This window comes from Micropterus dolomieu, linkage group LG07, assembly GCF_021292245.1.
Source record: "Micropterus dolomieu isolate WLL.071019.BEF.003 ecotype Adirondacks linkage group LG07, ASM2129224v1, whole genome shotgun sequence".
NCBI lineage: Eukaryota > Metazoa > Chordata > Actinopteri > Centrarchiformes > Centrarchidae > Micropterus > Micropterus dolomieu.
In genome coordinates this window covers 21,286,055-21,309,296 of record NC_060156.1, presented here as the reverse complement: position 1 = coordinate 21,309,296, position 23,242 = coordinate 21,286,055, and the positions used below count along the sequence as shown (strand labels likewise).

The following is a 23,242-nucleotide window of genomic DNA, read 5'->3' as shown; positions in this document are numbered from 1 at the left end:
GTTCTGTCTGTGGTTAGATTTAGATAAAAAAAAAAAAGCATTTTGGTTAAGGTTAGTGAAAGATTGTGGTTTCAGTTAAATGTCTAAGTTAAGTGTCTAAATACAAAAACTTCTAATAATGTTGTTGTTGCTACAAGCAGGTATCATACTGCAAGATCAGATATTTTGGCAGAAAACTAATGAAATACATTGTTAGTGAACATTTTACTGATACGGTTGATTCGGTATCAACACTGTGACTTGCCAGATACATTAATTACATTTCCTCATTATGTTAATAGAAAACGAATTCCGGGCAGAATTAACCTTCCTCCATAACGAATTTGCTGTTGCAAATTAGTAATATATGAATGTGATTCAGAGGTTTGAAATTATTGCACATTCATTCACACAGCAAGCAAGCAACTTACTGACAAGCAACTCACTTTATACATATATAAATAAATATGATGTAATGAATGCTGTACACAAACTGTAGGAGTAAAGAAAACATTAAACTCCACCCTGACAAAAAACGTTCCTGGGTTTCTGATAAAGTTCCTGTAGCGGAAAGGGCTATGACTTTAAGTACAAGAAGTAATCTGAGTTTACCGTGGTGAAAGACACTTCACCTGTAGAGAGGTAATAGACCTTATACTATGGCAACAGAAAGCACTGCATGTAAAAAGTTTTTATGCTAAATCAGAGCACAAGATCTGCCACAATATACTTATGGTGCATTGATAACATAATGGAGGAAATGCCCTTCTATGCATCTCCCTTATCCGTATACCTCTACTTGCAACTTGTCTCTTTCTCGTGTTACTGTGATCAGTATTTTCATCTGAAACAAAAAAGAATTGAATGCAAAAATTGCGTCTCTGTTTACACATCCACTGGAGGAAGAGCAGCAGAATTTGGTCTTCCTGTCTGTGACTTTCTTTCATCAGAGCTTTCTCTCCTGTGTCTTCTTCCTCCCTCCCTCCAACCTTAAAAATTAAAAAACAAACTGAAGGTGAGTCCACTGTCCAATCTCCTTCTCTAAAATAAACTGCCCTTAACCCCCCTCCTCCTTCTTCCTTCTGTCTCCATCCATTCTGCTTTTGTCATGCCGGGACCCCACATTTCTGGACATCAGGCGCCAAGAGACACAGAAGCCAAAGAGTCAAAACGGGCTCTCTCTTCAGTTTCTCCCACCCTCTCATCTGTGCCTCCTCGGAGGGTGTTTGTCATCCCCCGCTGAGCCAAACAGACGTGTGTTTACCAGTTTACTGTAGCTGGCCGGGGAGGCTTGTCGGTGTGCAGGCCAGCACTTTGTCTCTCACACTGTGAAACACAACAGCAGTTAGACTTCTCCCTGACAGCATGCTAATCGTCTGACTTAACTCTCCCATGTTTAATCATGAGGGGAAACGAAGGGAGAGAGAGAGAGAGAGAGAGAGAAAGAGATTATGATAATTGGTTCAAAGTTCTTTTGTGTTGGATCCCATCTGTACACTTTTGGAATAGGTGTCACTTTCAATGTGTTTCTTTTCAGAGCAAACGAACATACAGAAGACTGTAGCTTGATATTTTTGGTTCTGGAAATTAATGGGGAAAAGTGCCTATAAGTAAATGTGTCTATACTTTCAAAAAAAGAAAACCTTTATGAACGTTCATAGTTGCACATTGGAGACTCATGTCGCTTTCTCCTAAACGACTGGCTTTGGAAAGTAGAAGCTTGCCACAGTCGGAAAAAGATGATAACACAGATAGACTGTATATATTGCCCATGACCTGTCAGTTATCCATAGAATTTGTGGAAAAAAGATCAAGTGTCTGGAATACTGTGAGTCTACGCTACTTCCAAAGGGTGGGACAATGTTGAAATAATGATGTAATATTGAGGGAGAGTCGAGAGAAAATGTGTGAATGTTAAGCCTCATTTAAAGCCAATTAAAATTCACAGTAGTAGGTGTTGGTGTTATCACGTTGCTTTTTGCGGAACTCCATACTGCACGCTAGCTCAGCTGATGCTTTTGTTACACGAAAGCCTCCTCTGTGTTATGTCCCAACTGGCCCGTATGTGTGCATGCACTGTGTTCACCTAACAGCAAATTAAATATCTTTTGTCATGGGTGGCTGTGATGTTATATTCACTACAGTAGATATGAAATGCTAAAAATCGCCAGCAATCTGTGTGATGATTCTGGTGAGAGCAGAGAAGTGCTGTTGTATGTAAATGTACTTAGAACTTAAAAGACCCAGTGGTACAAAGGGACAAACGAAAACTATTGTCACAAAGTTCACTTACGTCTAGAATATCATCATATGCTGTGGCATTAAAGGTTCAGTGTGTAATATTTAGGAGGATCTACTGACAGAAATGTAATATAATATACATAACTATCTTTTCAGTGCTGTATATTACATAATGAACCGTTATCTTTTTATTACCTTAGAATGAGACATTTCTATCTACATAACCGCAGGTCCCCTTACATCACCATGTTGCGCTGCCATGTTTCTACAGTAGCCCAAATGGACAGACTACTCTACAGAGCGGGTTTTGTCACTATGTTAAATACGTACAAAAAAGAAGCAGAAGAAGTCTGGTTTGTTAAAAGTAAGAAGAAAAGTGAAATCTGGACAAATAGAGGACCACACATATTATTTATCACAAGAGCCAACAGAGCATGCCGGACACCTGAGCAGTGACTGATGGTACGTTCATGTGGTGTCGGAATAATCAGATTTATTTTTTCTTTATTGCAAAATTGGAATAAAGTGTACATGGGACATAAAGAAGTATACAGAACAGTACACAAATATATAAGAAGACACAAATAATAAAAAACCCCATGGTTATAGAGATATTTAACCTAACCTGATATGAGTGGGATGTTCTCGTGTTAACATAGTATGTTCAGGTATCACATTTGTTTGGCCATAATATACTGTTAAACTTACTGTTTATAATTTCACATAGTCACAACCTGCGTGATCATCTGGTTTTAAATTACTACTTCAGTAACTTATCCTGTTGTCATAACTGACTGTGAAAACTAAGACATTGCAAGTTAAACCCTAAGTAATCTACTGATAAATACATGTTAAACAAACCTTGGGTTTATGGTTAATAAAATAACCTAATATCAAAAATAGGGTTAGGTTTAACAATTTAAACTTAGAATAAAGGTCAGTTTTGGAGAAAAGGGTTATTTGATGAGATGCACCATCTTTTATCAGTTGACATGATTGTGCAGGAGGCAGCCGTTTGGGAGTTGTAGTACGTTTTGGCTCTCAGAACATGTGAGATTTACAGACACTACAGTGTGACAGGCCGCCACAACAATCCTCTCTCTCTGTGACACAGACAATGGTGGGACTGTTCAACCACAGACGTACAAGTGTCCCGGCCATCTGTCTGCATACCCCCACAGTACAAACATTGTACTACACATATACACACACACACACACACACACACACACACACACACATACAACGCTGCTACCCCCCAAAACACACAGCCACCCCACTGTCGTACATGTGATAACTCATACAGTGGAGAAATGTTCATTCTAACAAGTGATTTAAATATAAAACTTTGTTTTGTTGTTGTTCACTTTTGAGATTTTCAAGTCTCTTTATTAGGCTAAGAATTAACATTATACGGATAATGAAAATAACATTTTAATAAACATGCAAAATTCCAAAAAATTTATAAACAATAACTGTGACGGTCAGTCAAACATTATGGCTCATTTGGCAAAGCATAAAAAATGTGTTTATATATTTGTTTAGGCAAATGTGAGAATCTATAGTTTGATGTCACTGTAATATAAATATCTTTATGTTTTGGAATGTTGGTAAAGCAAAACAAGCCATTTAAGGATGTCACCTTTGGCTCTTTGAATTCACAATTTTCTAATATTTTATAGAGAAAAGAAAATCTGGAAGAGCACAAATGACAAGCTAAGTTTCACTTGTAATGCAAATCAATTGTTAGCTTTATCTCATTCACAGAAAGATTGACATTTAACCAATGACCTAGTGGCCCATTGCAACACAAAGTAATTCCTCTATTAGCAATGAAACGGCGAAGATCAATTAAAAGTACCATCAGGGGGCATCCATGTACTCTCCTACTGACACAAACAAAGACATGCACACACAAGCACACACATACGTGTGCAGCACTTTAAATCTTTAGAGACTATATATGGAGTAGGGACAGAGGGTGTGTGTGTTGTTTGTGTATGCACGCATGTGTACCAGCAGAATAAGATCGGGTCACCATACAGTGTCAGTGACAGTTGAGTATTGAAAGGCTGCTGCAGAAGAGAGATGCCTCTGTGTGTGTGTGTGAGAGAGAGTGAGAGAGAGAACACAAAAAGAGAGAAAGTATAAAGAAACTCTGTCGCCTTCAGACACATCTTCCTTCTCTGTCCGAGGTTTCACATTGTGTGTGTGTGTGTGTGTTTCTGTTTTTGTCTCTCTGCACGTGTGTGTCATTCTCTTTACTTTCTTTGTGCACTTTTTGAATATTCTTAAATATTCTTTGAATTCAGTAATTTTACTTTAGAGTCAACATTTGGCATGTCCTGAACAGCTATCAGAGGAACATTTCAGTCGCACAGGCATTCATAAGGATTTTTACATAAGGAATATAAACATAAACAATTCTAAACAACTTGGGAGAGAAAGTGTCAGTCGGGTGTAAAGGAAGCATGACTTTAGATTTATACTTAACATTAAGGGGCCACGATGTAAGCCTACTTTGGTGGCTATGTGCGAAGGCTCTAAGGTTACGACAATACGCAATACAGCCTCATCATGTGCGATATATGTGTCTAGGGTTGCAGTGGTGATATCAACCAAAACCTATGCTGTCGGCAACTAGTGTGATTTCAGTACAACTAATGATTAGAGTTCACCTGTCAGCCAAAACAAGACTCAGATCAACGTCAGGCTAAGCATGATCAACATTTGAACGGTATTTGAGTCATGGAGAGACCTCCACCAGAGTTGGTTTTCATCCTATTGGACAGGTAAGCTAACATTACAGCAAAGCATGTGAAATAAATTGTGATTTTGTCTTTTAAGTTGGCACAACTTATATAACACTAGCATGCCGGCTAATGCTGACCAGTTGCTAAAGTTGCAAACACTATAAGGGAATGGCTTGCCACATTACTTCACCAGTTAATGCTAGTACCAGTGTTACGTAAAAGTGTTGATTTTAGCCTGTAAAAAATGATGTAATAGAACAAAGCAAATGTGGAACGATTTGTTTCTAAAGCCAATAGTGATGCAAGGCAGGGCAGCCAGCTAGATTAGCATGGATTTGCCGTTGTTGGCTTCATAAGTTTCCATACAGATTTATTGTTGTTTTACCGATACTCAGAGACACCGCATCTTCATTGGTCTCAGTTGCTGTAACTTATGTGACCAATATAGTAAACATTAATGCAACATAACGGTGCAGGAGAACAAAACACAGTGGAAAAGCCGATCAGTTTAGTAACTTACTTACGTTACTTAATTTTGCAGTGGAAGTTTACCTGAGTTTCCAGCATTTTGTGCGATGCTGTCTACGGTGTGTCGGTCTATGTTTTTGCTCGCTCATTAGCACAAGCACCAGCTTGAGAAGGTAGAAGCTGCAATGTAAAACCTCACCGCCAGAGGCAACTGAAACTGGTCAAACTGGTTTTGACCAGTCAGCACAGGCTGGTTTTGTGTGTGTGTGTGTGTGTGTGTGTGTGTGTGTGTGTGTGTGTGTGTGTGTGTGTGTGTGTGTGTGTGTTGGGAGGGGGGGATTGTTCTGTCCTTATTCAGTGTGTCATACAAAGACAACACAGCCTGGGAGACGAAACACACACCTGCATCCAACAGAGAACACACTTATGTGACGGTCTGAATGGTGTCACTTCTTTCTTTCTTTCTGTCTCTTTCTTTTATTTCTTTCCTTCTTTATTTCTTTCTTGGACTATGAGTGACAGGGTGACTATAATCTGTGTACCATCAGCATACTGTATACAGAGATGTCCCTGTTTTCAGTATGAGAGACAGTTGGCGGTAACAGTGTAATTCACTGTGAGTGCTGTCACAGTGAAGGAAGCAGAGACACATTCACTGTCTAACAGATGGCTCATACATGCTGCTGACCCTGAAAACCTTCAATTCTCACACTCATTTCAAGGACCAGCAACGGTTTAAGTGCTTGTTTGTTTTACAGAGAAATGACAGAAAACACATTTTCCCATGGAAAATTACGTGAATACAGTAATAAATAAAAATAAATGTATAAATAATCTAACGTTTTAACACTAAACATAAATCTCATTTAACAGCCTTTCTAAAAGCTCAGAGATTTACTTGTTTGAGCACTAACATTCATTAAAACCGAGAACGTCGTTGTAGGGGATTCATCAATTAAAACCTCCTTGGATAGGTTGGTTGTCTGATCTGCCACACATGATTGAGGTTTTATAGTAAATTAACTGTACTTGTGTAGCGTCTTTCTAGTCTTCCGACCACTCACCACCCTAGGGAGGCGCCCAGCGGGTATCCTTACCAGATGTCCGAACCACCTCAACTGGCTCCTTTCGACACAAAGGAGCAGTGGCCCTACTTTCAACCCATCTCTAAGGGAGACACCAGCCACCCTCCTGAGAAAACTCCTTCCGGCCACTTGTATCAGCGATCTAGTTATTTCGGTTATGACCAAGCCTTTATTACCATAGGTAAGGGAAGGAACGAAAATTGAACAGTAGATCGAGAGCTTTGCCTTCCAGCTCAGCTCTCTTTTTGTCACAATGGTGCGATTGTGCAAATGCAATCCTTCCCCCACTGCTCTGATTCTCTGGCCAATCTCCCGCTCCATTGTCCCCTCACTCGTGAAGAAGACCCTGAGGTATTTGAACTCCCTCACTTGGGGTGAGGACTCATTCCCTACTTGAAGTGAGCACTCCATCGGTTTCCTGCTGCATGGCCTCAGATTTAGAAGTGCTAATCCTCATCCCCGCCGCTTCACATTTGGCTGATGATGCCGAACTCCTCCCCACCAAAACTATGCCTTGATATTCTGTTCATTAATATTACAATCGGGATTGGTGACAAAGCTCAACCCTGGCAGAGGCCAAACCTGACGCAGAACGAGTCCGAATTACTGCTGAGAATCAGTAACAGCGTCCCACCCTTACCGTACACAGCTTGGCTGGCTCCCCGTTTCTACCCCCTGAGGTGGTGGAAGGTTTTCCAGATCCAAAGTCCTTCTCCATGGCTTTTCCGAACTTCTCCCACACTCGCTGTTTTGCCTCTTTCACAGCAGAGGCTGCAGCCCTTCTGACCCATCGGTACCTCCGGAGTCCTCCGCAATAACATCTCCCAGAATTCTTCCTTCTTCAGTCGGATGGCTTCCCTGGCCACCGGTGTCCACTCATGGTGTTCTAGGGTTACAGGGAATTGAGGCACCTAAGACCTTGAGAGCACAGCTCCCTGCTGCAGCTTCAGCTATGGAAGCTTTGAACATTGCCCACTCTGGTTCAATACCCCCAACTTCCACAGGGATGGTAGAAAAGCTCTGGCAGAGGTGTGAGTTATTTCTCAGATAGGGGGCTCTTCCAAATGTTTCCAGTTCACCCGCACTACCAGTTTGGGCATACCAGGTCTGTCCAGAGCCTTCCCCCATTCCCTGACCCATCTCACAACCAGATGGTGATCGCCAGACGGTTCTCTGGTACCTCGTACACTTCTTCCTTATGTTTGAACATGCCTCTTTCAGATTTATTTTGTAACATCCCCAGTAAAAAGGAGTACTTTGAATTCATCAGCCAGTAAAAATGTATAGCAACTGCAGCTTTGACCGGTTTGTGCAAGATGGAAGTGAAGTTGGCAGTCTTCTGACTGGCAAAATATCTGGTTTGTTACTGCTACAGTCGATTAAACAAGCCTGTTGTAATTTTTGGACACGTAGCGGCTGTTTAAAAAACAATATAATATTCTTTGTGTGGTTCATCAACGGTGAATTACACCCAAAAATCCCACGAGGTGTGGACAACTCGGCACAACACTGATGAAGGAGCTGGGGCTCCGTCTATTCAGCAAGTTTTCCTCCTGCCACTATGCACATACACACTACGCCTACACATGCACACTACGACCCAGGGTTAGGGTTACAAATTTGGATTAATTCACGCACTTTAAAAACGCACTGGGGTCAGCCTTAGTATAAATTATAACATATTAGTTCTAAATAACATATTTAGAATGTTTTAGCCAAAAGCACCTTTAAAAGCTTATGATTCAGCTTGCAAAGTATCAAAGCCAAGCAAGCAGGGATACAGTTTCAGATTTAACACCAAGATATAGCATCCCAGACTTCTCGGAAATCCTTCCTCTCTTATTTCATCCTCAGCATGTTCTCACCTTCATTGATTTAACTTTAGAAGAACACATGTACTAAATATTCCTGACAATCACTGAATGTCCGATAAATCTTGCCTGAATGTGTACTTGATCTATTATTTCCATATTCCCCATTCATTGTCTTCATAAGCAGCAGTGTAATGCATTGTGGTAGTGCCATGGTGCATTTCAAGATTCATTCATGCTGTTGATTTAAAATCAAGAGATTTAGCAACACCATGGCTCAAATGTTTTCCAAAACACATTTCAGTGAACTATTTTTAAAATATAAGAGAACGTTTCCAAATGAGACGCCATGTTGGTCCAGTTTAAAATCTTGCCCTCGAATGAAAGCATTCGTCTAATCAGGTGCAGCAAGGAGTGTTTGGTCGTCTCTTCCATGATAAAATGCCTGCATCATTAAATCTCCCTCTGAACCATCGGTCAGCTTCCATGTTCATCACTGATGGTTGCAAACCCATGCCAAGACACTGGTTCTCCTCAAAGCTACGTGATCTCTGTCTGAGCTTCAGCCTACCCCTTAATGCTATTCCCCTCACTCCCTAAGAATTGGTGCAGCTACAACTGCAGGTCTCCTGCCTAGCTCGACACTAAATTCCCTAGGCTCTCCTCTGCCTACCAAAGCCCACACATAGAAGACCCTCACATCAGTAGCGACAGACTCTGAATCCATGCAGTTTTTTATATTTGCTCATCACTCCCCAGTATCTGCGGGGAGTGAGGTTGGAGCCTAGACACCAAACTCTAACTATGCTACTGTCATAAACATCACAAGCATCAGTTGTCTATTGGATGGAGCCATGAAATTCCCTACAGAATAATTTGTAATCACTTTGGTGATCCCCTGACCTTTCATCTAGCACTATCATCAGCTCCAAATTTCATTTTGTCCAATACGTTGGTTTATAACCAAGTATCTGCAAAACTGAGGACATTCCCATCAGCCTCCCCTGCACTTTTCGAATACTGCTAAGAAGCCAATGATAGCATGCTAACAAAAATGGTGAACATTATAGCTGCTAAACATCAGCATGACAACATTGTTATTGTGAGCATGTTAGCATGCAGCTGAACTTTCCACCAATAACATCCATCCATCCATCCATCGTCAACCGCTTATCCTGCGTACAGGGTCGCCAGGGGCTGGAGCCAATCCCAGCTGATATCGGGGCTAAAGGCGGGGTATACCCTGGACAGGTCGCCAGTCCATCACAGACCACCAATAACAATCAGAATCTTTTGCCAGTTTCTTTTTTGATATTCTGCTAATAAACAAACAAAAACATGGGACCAAAAATATAACCTACTTTGGAGAAACCTGGATCTTGATATCTAACACAGACTAAGATTTGTGTGATCATCTCAACTTGTAACTGACAGATCAGCACTTGCTCTATAAAAGATAGCATAAAACTATAGAGACCCATGTTTCTGGATATTGTTTCCCAATTAGCCAGAATGGTAGTCATTTCTACAGAGACTATTGGCAACATCTGAAACAACAGCCAGTGTATTTAGCAATTAGCCGCAGTGTGGCCCGATGGGAGTGGGAGTGTCCTGGCAAAGAGAGAAAACATCAGGGACGAACCTGGAGATAGAGCAGGGTAGAGACAACTAATTTCCCTCAGGAGAACACAGATGCACACACACGCACAAATGCATGAATACAAAACGTATACGTCCATACAGGCATATGCACACAGACACGCATTCAGACACACACACACACACACACACACACACACACTCTTTCTGTCTTTGACAAAATCCCAGGAGAGTTCAGGGTTGCAGCCAGTAGCTGCAAACTGAGTGTTGACCAGTGTGTTGTGTTCTCACTGTGTCGGGTATCTCTTGTCTAATGAGGAGGTGCCAGTTAATTTACCAGAAGACAATCGCACACTGACTCACACTGACATTTATAGGCAATTAGGACCTGCCTGAGAAAAGTGTGTGCGTGTGTTTGTCTGTGTGCATCTGTGTATGAGTGCGGATGTATGTGTGTGTGTGTGGTAAGTTCAGCGATTAGGTCAACATTTTTATCAGTTCAAAAGTGACAGAACAGCCCTGTAGCTAATTTTGTTTGCATACAGATAATGGGGAGACATTATTTTAATTGCATCATGACTTGTAGACATTAAATTCTGTGTATTTTACCAAACGCGAAACCAGTAGAAATATCTATGGGGGCACACAGAGACACTGAAATGTGACCTTTCTGTCATGAAGTTGGCTTGTGCATAGTTGTAAGATTACTGGGAATAATATTAATATTATTTGATACATTTAGTTATTTTCTACATCCTTTTTTAAAGTCTGCAACAAGTCTATTTATTTGAAGATTATTTAATCCTTTGAGGTCAGAATTTTTGAGTATCAGTTTATTCTTATAATTTTAATAAATAACTCTAAGCTAACAAGTCAAGTTTATTTCAATAGTCCTAGATCACAAATTTCTTTCAAGGACCTTTAGAGTATGTGCAGCATTTGACACCCTCTATGCTTAGACCTTAGAAAACTTGCACCTCAAAAAACCCTGGACTGACAGACGTAGGAGCATGAATACAATATGGAGAATGGCAATTACAACATTAAGAAAAAAAATGTTACATTTAGCTGACGTTTTTATCCAAAGCAACTTACAATTGCTATATATGTCAGAGGCCACATGCCTCTGGAGCAACGAGGGGTTAAGTGTCTTGCTCAGGGATATATTGGTGGATGGGTACAGTGAGAATCGAACCCAGGTCTCTCATACCAAATGCAAGTGTCTTATCCATTGTGCCATCACCACCGCCATTATATGTAATATTAAGTAAACATTGAGTGTAATACACCAAACAACATATGCCATGAGTTTAGATTCTGACATTTAAAGATTGTTTGTTATTCAATCCATCCATTCTCGCTGGCTGTTAGCTGGAGTCTTCCCATTGGGGAAGAGGTGGGATACACCCTGGACATGCACCCAGTTTATCACAAAACTCAAAGATGAAATATGCTCCTCCAGGCTGCATGTTGGTGAACAAGATCAGCGGCAGTGTGGTTGTTTTTTGTAACCTGTACATACAACTTTCATCACTGTTTCATACCTGCCTCCTGATAGAAGTTACCAGTTCACCTAACTTGCATGTTTTTGGACTGTGGGAGGAAACTGGAGCAGCTGGAAGAAACCCATGCAAAATGTGTATTGCTTGAGAAGAGAAACAAAGAATTATAGCATACATAAGTGTTAATGTAAATATTAAATAGTTTTGGCAAGACTTGATGCGGAGCTTCATTGTGATACAACAAAATTGCAGGTAAATGTATGCTGGAAAAAATGGTGATACACAAATATTTTTGGTAACACTTTCTATGAAGGTCATCGCTATAATGACTTATGCATATATTTATAACACGATATAATGCGTCCATAAGACATTATAACAGTTGTTATAATCACTTACAAACATGCATTAGGCGCTATAGCAAAGTTCACAACTTATTATGACCTTACAGGTGGACATAATACCATATGAACTAATTATAAGACCTTATAACACGTAATTGTTTGCTTTAAGTAGTGAGACACATTTTGCGCAGGAAAACAACTTTCTTTACTTTATGAATCTTTTATCTGTATGAATTTTGAACATTTTGCAGTTTAGCACAAAAACACAACATAATTAAATCAAGAAAACTCGTTGTCAGGGTGGTGAAAGTTCGCTCAAGAGAAGACCTGTTGCCGACCAACATCATGTAACGTTAAGGCGAGGCTCAGATGTTGTCACAGATGAATGGCGAGCCTATGGACAGGCCCTAACAGATGCAGTGGACGATTAAAGACAACCACTTCACAAAACGTAGCCTATTAAAAGACGTAATTGAAATGGGAATTGGGAATACTGTTAGCTAGCGCTAACTAGCTCACTTTTCCAGCAGATGTGGAAACAACAGACTTAACGGACACACTGTGACCTACACTGCACATGTTCTGCCTGACTGACAACTTACGAAGTAACTTAAATATTTTCCTCCGCTAATTTTCACCGTCACGTTCTTCTGCTCGCTCTCTCTCATTCATAATCAATTCAGAATCTTCCACGTCCGCATCGCAAAGAAGTATACTATACTGTACTATACTGTAATGTTCACGGAACGCAAATGGCGAAACCTTCAGAACTGCGGAAGTGTAGCGCCCGGACAGTTGCAGGTGTGCACATAACAGAGACCCGTGATCTCTGTTACTGGTCTGAGACCAGTGTTGTATTCAACGCTAGCTAACAGATCCCTGGTCTGTAAAGCACGGTTTTGGCTGCAGTGTAACGTTAGCTAAATTAGTTGCATGTCATTACTACCTAACTTATTGTGGAATGAGAACAGCAGGTTGAAGCTAAAGTGGTGTCCTGTACACATACTGTACATCCTGCTAGTTAAGTTAAATTATATTTCAGTGTCCAGAGGAGTCGAACAACTGGTTATTAAAGGAAGGACGCTGGTGACCACGGAGGAGCTGAGGCTACTAAAGTAAATCAGGGATGTAAACTAGTCCTTTTAAGCACTTGAAGAGACATTTCTTTTGGATTTTAATGTGTAAACGAAATGCTTAGTAATTATCCAAAATTTACACAGAAAAAAAAATGCATCAAGATGGATCGCTGCCCTCTGAGTTGTAATCCAATCTAATCGTGAGATGCCAAGAGATTCTCATTCCTACTGCCCAAACAGTATTCCCATTCAATTACTTTAAAATGTCTTTTAATAGGCTACGTTTTGTGAAGTGGTTGTCTTTAATTGTCCACTGCATCTGTTAGGGCCTGTCCATAGGCTCGCCATTCATCTGTGACAACATCTGAGCCTCTTCTTTCATGATGTTGGTCGGCAACAGGTCTTCTCTTGAGCGATCTTTCACCACCACCATTATACAGGGATAGATATTTTAACACTTTAGTTAAAGCAAACAAAGACATGCTATATAACTTTAAACATTACTAGAAGCTCTTATTCCATTTTATATCACTAATTGTAAATGGTGACTAAATTCATAACGAGGCAGAGTCGGTGGCTATAATGTGTTATGGAACATGGTCGGAGATTCTTGCTGCACATTGATATAAACTGGTATTACTATTAGCTATAAAACATTACCGAATTATTTTCCTTAGATCTTTAGAATCTTTTCCAGATTTCTTTTGTGCACCATGCACTTTCTGATAACATATACTATAGGAAACACTGACACATAGTTAATCGTTAAAAGTGAAAATAATTAAATGATTGACTGCAGAACTCAGTTTGCTGAAAATTGTTTATGAAATGAAAACTGCTTTAGCCTGCTTTAAGAGGCTATTAAGGTTTAATTTGCAGGCTCATGATTATCATTATCATTATTATTATAAACATCCCTACGTCTTGTACGTCCATTGGGAACCCCCACCAATCATAAACCAACATCACTACACTGACTTGTAATATCGAACCGTTTAAGAGTGAAACATAGGGAGAACATGCACAGAAAGGTCCTGGCTGTCAGTGAAGTCAGTTTACAAGACATGATGAATACATTCAGGACTACAAGTGTTATGTATTCCTTTATATTACTTCCAGCACATTCAGTCACTTGACTGCTATACTGCATATCATAAATATGTGTCATCTAAACCAGTGATTCAGAAAACAGCTGCACTTGCTGACTCTTAATTGCCTAAAATAAACAGGGGGATAAAAGAATGATTGAGGAACAGGGGAAGATGTGATATTAATAGACCTTAAGCTGTTGACCTGGAAGAGATAAGGGACAAATCAGCTGTGTGGGGTATTTATGATTTATTGTTCAGAGAGGCATAATCCCCACAGGTAAAGCCAAACACTCTGTGGGGGGACTCCCTGTTTTATGGTTGGTGACTCACTGCTGTGATGCAAAACTCTTCTCTCCACTGGCACATCCAAAACTACAACTCCATAGAACATAAGAACTGAGATGATTCTGCAAAGGACGAAAGTGTTGCCACATATTATCAGCCAGTGCATATTTACTGAGATTTTATAACAAACCAAGAGTATCCATTTATTAGGAAACCATTAATAGGAATAATGATATCAAATGGCTAAATGGCTGTTCTTAGCTCCTCTGTGCCCTGACCAACAGTTCAGCTTTGACGCCTACCTCCAACCTTGTTGTTCATTAATGCATGAAGCTGCTCTCCTTCCAGCCCTTATGGCCGCCACCCTTCCTGACACTGACACTGCATTAAAGGGAGAAGAGAGCAATGCTTTGGAAATAATGAGGCTTCCCCTACCTCAGCTCCGAGCATGACACTCCTAAGGTATAATCATCTGATTAATTACTAAGTGTGCCAGAGATGTGTGGGAATGTGAAAATATTCACCCTTTTCTGCTGTTCTGCTGTTACGGTGTTTTTATGTGTGTCTGTGGATTTGTTCAAGTGCTTAAAGATATAAACATGGTAGTGGCGCACCGTAGTCCCCTGGTGAAGTGTGCACCATGTATTGAGGCTAAGTTCTTTTTGCAGCAGCCCAGGGTTGAGTCCGACAAGGCAAGGCCACACTATATGTTTATCTTCCATGCCTTTCCTGTCTCACTACTGTTACTAAATTCAAATAGGCAATGTAAAAAAAAAACATAAACATGAACTTTGCATGGTCTATGACAAATAACATTTAAGAACATTTTAATCTCTAAATCATGCAAGAGAAGCATGTTTCTTAAAAAATGTGATACCTGTAAGTGGGTTTTCAGCTATTTGTTATTTTGTCTTCTAGGCTAAAAGTGACTCTTTTTAACATTTATGTCCAAAGTCAGCATAACGTTGTCTGATCTGTTACTTGTGCCTGTTTCATTGATGCTGCTATGGAATGTCAAGGTGACAAATAATGCATCACTTTCATTGGTGAAATTATGGAATTTGTGAAAATCTTTAATTTCATTACATACATGTGTTTTATGTATTTTTTCAAAAGTGAGAATATAAGTTAGACTACTGCACACTGTAAGTAATTCACATCTAAATGCCAGAGACCCCATTTGAGACCCACCTTCATTGTTTATCCTTCCAAAAAACAACCATGAAACTGTGAAAAAGATCTTTTTCATTCATGGCAGGTTTGCAATCAACACCAATAAAACATGTTCACACTAAGCCATCTGTTGGGCCTTGATGTTGTATGTGGTCTAAACACACACGTTCTCGTGTCTCCGTGTGGACCCATCATTGACATAATGCATTCTCTAGCCTTAGCCTTAACCTAACACACCTTTGGCTCAATTTTCTAAAACCAAGTTTTAACCCTCAGCCCTTTGGGCCGGGTAAACACCAAATGGTCTGTTTACTGAATCAAACCAATGTGAGTATGCTACATTTTCCAGCTGGTCCAGTTTGCCTTCACAAAGGCAAAATTCAAATGGTCCAGAAATTGTAAACAAAAAGCGGGTAAAAAAAACAACCCCCTACAAATACTTACATACTACAGTACTCTGATGTTCTGTTGACACAGTTCTTTCACAAGACACTGCTCAACAGATCGCTGGAATCAGACCGTTCTCATCTCAGGGTCGTCCAACACTTTCAGAAAAAGTGACAAAGCGTAGTTATTTGATGCTAAAGGTACACTTCAGCGTCTGTGTGAGACGCACCAGGTGCGGGACGCTCCCGGATGCGTCTGTATGAGATGCTCTGGGGCATCAGCCTCCTTTGTGTTGCTGCGACGTAGAAAACTGTGGTGTTTCATACGTCAAATAATTACGCTTTGTCACACTGTCTGAAAGCGTCGGTAAAGACGCACTTAGATGAGAACGCGTTGCTGGAATACATTCTCCTTTATTTTATCGCTGAATATTTTTAATACCTCAGTGTTCTCTTCAGCCCAAATATTCAGGAGGCATCTCACAGTCCAGGTCCCCTGCCCCCTGCTAGCTGACATCTTGGTAGCAAATCTGCTACTAGTTCACTGGTCATCAAAGCAGGATGAGAAAAGGTTTTTTAACCAATGAAATGACACATACAATGGTATGCTTCCCATTAATAGTTGACACCAGAAATTAACTGATCCAGAGTTCACTTGACAGCAGTCCAAGACCTGCTAGCATTCTAGTCAACTGCCACATGCCAGTACTTGGGAGGCACAGTGGCACTCCAAGCCAGTTGCCTTGCTAAATAGAAAGAAGTTCACTCATTTTAATTAAGAGACATGTTTGTGCCATGTCCAAATTTCACTTAAAGAACTTATTGTTTCTTAAAAACCTTACATTTCTGATATGTGCTTGTAACAACCCCATTACAGTAGGCACTATTAAAGCATGGTTGGCCATAAGATGATTTGGTCACATTTCGATATGTGATTAACTTTATTTGTTGCCAGGTACAACAGACACTGGTTTCTGGATTTGGGCAACTAAAGACAATTTTAATCTGTTTTAACCTGCGATGGGCTGGCGAACTGTCCAGGGTGTACCCCACCTTTCGCCTGATATAAGCTGGGATTAGCTCCAGCCCCCCTGTATGCAGGATAAGCGGTTGACGATGGATGAATCTGTTTTAACTGACTAAAAGACATTATATTCAAAAACAGGACTTTTCCGTTATTTACAGATAAGGGATTCTGTTAGCAGGGACACTAGCACAGGTAGTCTTTCTTTTATTACAGGGAAATTTTAGAAGCTTTTATCACAGTATGCTCATAGAGTATGGTATTACAGGCATCCTTCACTTAAAGGAAACATGGGAAAAGGAACATCATAAAGATATTATAGATGATGAATGGGATGATTCCTGGGAGCATCTATAACAGAATAAAAGCTATTCAACTCAAGATTTTACACAGAGCTCATATATCCCCTTCGCAACGCCATAAGTTTTGTGCCAACTTCTGTACTCTATGTCTGTGTAGTGCAAAATAGAGACAAGTAGCCTTACTCCTTGCCTGTGGTCTTTTGCAGGAAAATACAGAGGTGTTGGCATATTATAGGGCAGGGTATACCAAATGGCTTTACTAATAATAAATATAAAAGTAAACTTCATAAAATGCTAACATTCTGTGCAAGAAAGTGCGTACTTCTAAATATGATAATGGACAAAGTCTCTACTAAAACGAGGGGCATAGGGTCATACTTTAATTTGTTTCATTAGATAACTTAACATTATGCTACATTCTAAATACAATGTATTTCATAGAACATGAGAGCCTTTTATGACCTGTATTGGATTGGTTATCTCTACTATTCTTACTTTTTTGGCATGTTTTTACAATAAACTCTTGTTTCCTGTCTATTGTACTTTTGTAGAGCAATTTATAATTCAGCAGAGCAGGGTTATCTAAAAGTATGCAGTGTAACACTAATAAGCCCTGTTATCTTGCTCTGTTTTAGGGTGTCTAGTTCTCTGTTCCCTCAAAGATCAGCACAGACAAGACTGTATACTATTGGCCAATAGAATTTGGTTGTCAAAGTTCACCAAAGTTGAACACAAAAACGAAAGATTACGGAGGATTTACTGCACTGATTGCAGCTTTCAGATTATATTTAATGCAGATTTCTCCATTGTGCATGTGTGGCCATGCAATTGACAGGCTTAACTATTAGCAGTATTAAATATAAAATTGCAAGGGATCCATATACAGTATATAGAAAAGATAAAACAATACCTGCATATGCACACATCTCAAACAGGGCTTTGTAAATATCCCAATCTTCTGTGATCTCACACTGAAAGGTCGTTTTAATATCAGGTGGAACTGAATTCTCCACCCATTAAAGACCATGTCTTTGCAAGACACCTGAAGATGAAAGCAAGGGAACAAAGTGCATCCATCGGAAGGTGTCTTTAATAGGCAGAACATTTGAGAGCAGTATTAGAAAAACGACATAAGAGGCTAGAAGTTGAATAAGAATGTTGGTGGGAAAATATCAAATACCCAAACCCGGGAGATTTGAGCCTTCTGAAAGGATTCTCTTGGTTTCACTCCACTGACTCCTGAATAAGCCGCTCTTTTCCATTCTTCCCTACACATAGCCGCCATGCACTTTCATTTTAATACTGATGCAAACTGAGGGAGCCCTCACATCAGGCTCCTTGGAGCTGTTATATATTCTGCATTGGCCACTACAGGAAACAGATGCCCTCAGTCTTCTACATGGCTGATGTTACAGCCTCTAACAAGTGAAGCTAAAGCCACTGCACTGCTCCTGATTGCTCCTATGAAGGATTTCATTTGTAGAAGGACCACTCAAGTTATGTGGCAAGTCAATTTGACAATCATGAAAGGTAGCACTAACAAGTGCAGACTCCTGATAAAGAAAGCCTGCAGTGTAAGACTCTAGTGTTTTGAGGGAATGGGGAACTAGCTCTAAAGAAAACCAGCCGACCATGAAATGCCCAACCTTTATACTTGAGAAATGGTAGGAGACTGTATTATCAGGACAGGAAAAACAACAACTAAATCAGCACTAGGGAGTTGCATTCTTTGGCATCATCATTTCATCATGTGTAGCAAAACTACACAATCCAACTCTTCCTTGTTTGCTTTTAGAGATTTAATATCATAGTCCCTACAGAATAATTAAGGTTTTACGTGTGTCTGTTTATGCACAAAGAGTTCTATTACAGTTAGTTAGAGACTACAACAAGTCCTGTTTCCGCTATCATACACAACAAGCTGGGAAAATTCCTCTCCTTTTATTAAATTTCAGAAATGTCTGATCCAGGGAGCAGCCTGGAGGAGAATTAGCCGGGAGTTTATTCTCTCAGATACAAAAGAAGCAGATTAAAAAGGGGTGAGATGATTGAACTCTCCTTTATTCCATGGTGTGCCCTTTGTACCAGGCTGCACAGTCACTTTGATACTATCTCTATCATTTGAGCCGCACACCGCTCCTTGAGTGCCACACACACAAAAGAATATGATGCACTACCAAAAGCCTTGAAAGGCTTTCCATCTATTTTCTGAAAGAGTGGGACTCTCCTTTTGATTCACCTCATCTCTTCAAAAAAATAGATTCATTATCAAAGTACGTCATCACAGTAAAAGCCTCTGTAATGTATTTAATATTGTGGAAGAATAACAACTGACCAAGTGAATTCTAGTTAATAAAAAAATTGCTGGCTTTAGGGAAATGTGGCCAAATTGAGAAAGAATACTTTTCCCCTTTTTTTGTTGTTTGTTTTGCAGATTTGCCATATATAATGTGTACCAAGGCAACATGTTCTTCTGAATTATTATAACCTTCAAAGTTGTTTCTGAAAAATCTGAGTGCACTGCAATCAAACAGCCTTAATGGGTAGAAAAGGTCGACTGTCAGATCCTCACTTGCGAAGGAAGTGATAATGGGAGGAATGGTTGTACCTTACTTACGGAGGAGGACAGAAGAGGCAGAAAGAAGGGGGAGGAGGAGATGGAGGAGGATGAAGAAAATCTTACAAGGCTACCATTACCAGAGTAATTCACACACTAAGGAGCAAAAAGAGACATTTGAGTGGGTGGCTGGATAGTTGAGGTCTGATCAGAAGCTCCATTAGCACAGAAATAAGCTGCAAATGGAACAGGGGAGCTGTGTGAAGACAGGAGCAGGGCAAACTGTGCTTAAGGAACACTTCGCCCCGACCGCGCTCAACGAAACCCACTTCACAGCACTTCTGCCTGGACTAAACATGTTCAGTGGCTAGTGGAGAAAATGACAAAAACACCTCATAATGAAGGTTTCTGAAGTAACATTATCACTGCTGGATTTTGTCCACTATAAAGAAAGTCTGGCAATCAACACTTGTCAACAACAATGACTGTCAGCTTACAGAAATGTCAACCCATCAGTGATAAACTTCCAGACATAACAAACACCTCACAATTACTGAATGTGACAGGTGGAACAGGCAAAATCGTGAGAACATATGCGATATATAAACACAGTCAATTTTCATTAATTAATTTGAATTACTGTAAAGGACAACAAAAGACAAAAAGTCAATATTAAAACAACAAACGTACAAAACTACAGTGATTAAGTATTAGAGAACTAATTCCACTGGAATACCGGCACACTGCACAGTAAGAGAAGTGGCCCCTCTAAACCACCAAGGTAATGAATGAAGAATAAGATGGCGATTCCTGCTCTGCACAGGATTAGGAACAAGAGGACACCAGAGGGAAGGAGACGGTGATTCTGATGGATACTGCTGTCTCGGAGAGGAGCACTACTCCCAATGTTCTTCCTGCTGATTGTTTTGAATGACTGGGAGAGGACAGAGTGGAGGAGTGAGGTCTTATCACTCCCTCGGCTGTCTAGTCCACAGAAGCCTCGTTTATTTTGAAGAGAGGTAGTCAATAACAGTCAGTGACTACAAAGTGAAAAAGATTGGCAGCTCCTAAAATGTCCTAACTCTGATCAAAAACAGGTCTCCATTTAATTTACTTATTTACATTATGCTAAACATGCCAATGCACCTATTCATTTTTTGTAGACTAACAGAGCAAAAGATTGATACTCAGAAATCTTACGAAAGCAGATGCCATGATGGCATTTCACCTGTTGAACAGAAATCTGTATGCATGAATTTCTGCTTAAAAGGACCCCCAACCTTCAGTGAAATGTAATTACCCTGCAGTGTGGTAATATTATAAATGTCTGAGACATGTTCAGGGCCCCTTATTGGAAATAGTGTTGTGCTTGCCGTGAAGATTAATGAATTTACCTATATGATCAACATATGTATTTGAATCTCTGCTCTTTTAAACGTAAAACACACATGGTACAGATACAAACAAGCCTCAAATCAGGACACATATTCGTGTGTGGGGGGGGGTTTTGTATGCCCTTATGCTTGAACATGATCAATATTTTCAAGTCATGCTCAGATATTTTGACAGGATAGAATAGAGCAGCCTGCTTACTGATGTGTACAGATGGCCCTCCCCGTTCATGGCGATGTATAACCCTGTCTTCACGGACTGAATGGCGACAACTCTGAGGCCCACAGGAATAAGGTTGAATAAAGCTGAAAAACACACATGGGAAAAGGTAAACACCCACATACATGAAAAATATAACCGAACAGCATTACCATAGACAGACCTGACCATTAAGTAAACGTTAAATACACTGTACACTGAAAGAACATTATTGTGTAATTCATCATCCAAATGCAAGCTGCCTATCATTAATGCTTCACAAAGCATGGGTAATGCAATCGCTAGCTGTTGCATTTAGGTAATTTCTGAAGATGAATTGCAGCATGGCTGGTGAACGTGACTAGCCTAGCATAGCCACAGCCACCCAGAGCTACCTGAGAAGTAGATGTAATTGGGGCCACCACTGGTGCATGGCAGATTTAATAGCCCTTTTGTTGTTATAGCAGACTCCTTGGGCCTGGTATGTAATGGCTACAGTTTGTACTGAGAAACAACAGGACTGGCCTGGCTGTGACATTAAGTGTATGTATATGGGAGAGTTAAAGGCACATAATGACCTCTGCTGACCCAGTTAGTAACTGTAATTGACAGGTTTGGAGTCTGGGAAGAAGCTGAGCGAACTACTGCATGACCACTGCCTTTTGGTGGCCTTTGGCCAATTTCAAAAACGTTAAATTTAATGTGGAGCAATCAGTACCAGCACTTGATTTGATCTTGGAGTTTCAATGATATGATATATCCTTTATGCTCATTATATGTACTGCCCGCTGTTTAAATAAGTCCCTTCAGCCTATCAGATGTGACATGTGCCACATCGCCTCATGCTGACAAGAGTAAGTGACAGAATGTAGAGTGTCAGGCTACTGTTAGAACCAAGCACTGGAATCAAATTAACAACCTAGCCTGGAGCACTGGAGGAGCAGTGCCAGAACAAGCTAATAATACCTTTTTCCTCCCTGTTAAGCCTACTGTTTCCTGGTCCACTTTCCCTCTCAGAGAAGAGGATCAATCTGTGTGATCTTGAAGCTGCCATTTAAGAAGGCACTTGTGCTCTGAGGGAAAAGGCTGGGGGATGAATCTAGACCAGGAAGTGAGCAATGCGTTTCCTAGAAGAAAACGTTTGTGCTCAAGGATCCTACACTGATTTTAAGTACCAGTAACTTGATAGTTTTTTTCAGTTTTCTCTGTTAATGTTGAACCAGAAGGCCAACAGACACTATCAAAGTACTCACAAGAATTACTGCTGTCATCCTTGGTCCCATCAAGAGAGCCATCGGGGTTCATTTGCAAGTAGTATCCCTGCCTGCAATATAACCTGGTCACTATACCCTTGAGCTGGGGATCTGCAGGAGAGAAAGAAGGAGAAAGAACAGTGGCATTAGCAATTAGTAAAATGATGAAAAGCTTGTTACAGGGACTGCTAGAGGAATCCAAATAAGCTTTAACTAATTGCTTTAATACATCAAATATATTGTAACATGTTGTTTTCTGAGGGGTTTTAAACTATAAAACACCATGAAACACTGCACAGAACAAATAAAAAGTACTTGGTGTCTTCTATGTATGTTCGCAGGCATATCCCACAGCCAACTTTCTGGGCACATAAGCCCTGTCCAGCTCAGAGATAGGCCATCCAATTATAGGCAGCAGAATTAATCTGCGGTCTCCTGATTCCCATAATGAACCCAACAGCACCCTCTCTGGGTCCTTAGGGTGTAGGATGCGAAAGCGTCTGTGCACTGTCTCTTCCAGCTGACCCAACAGGGGAATAAGCCGCATATTTACTGTAAATCACTGCTACGGTAAAATTGCCCCGCGACACTGCAGCTCAACTGGTCATGTTGCAATTTTGGCATTTTGTGGGTTTGTAATAACAAGATAAAAAGCGAAAGTGAAAATGTAAGAAGTAAAGGAATGGAAAGCTCAAAAGGATAGATTTTAATAACCCTGTGTGT

General features: G+C 40.3%; 1 protein-coding gene across 1 annotated transcript in view; it reads right to left on the bottom strand.

Annotated features, from left to right (window-relative positions):
* Positions 1-23,242, bottom strand: part of LOC123974106 (fibroblast growth factor 14-like) — a 30,314-nt gene that overhangs the window by 613 nt on the left and 6,459 nt on the right. The window contains exons 2-3 of the mRNA XM_046054544.1: positions 22,520-22,630; positions 21,270-21,373 (exon numbers count right to left, since the gene is read on the bottom strand). Of these exons, the coding sequence (XP_045910500.1) occupies positions 21,270-21,373; positions 22,520-22,630 (215 nt within the window). The remainder of the gene's footprint in view (positions 1-21,269; positions 21,374-22,519; positions 22,631-23,242) is intronic.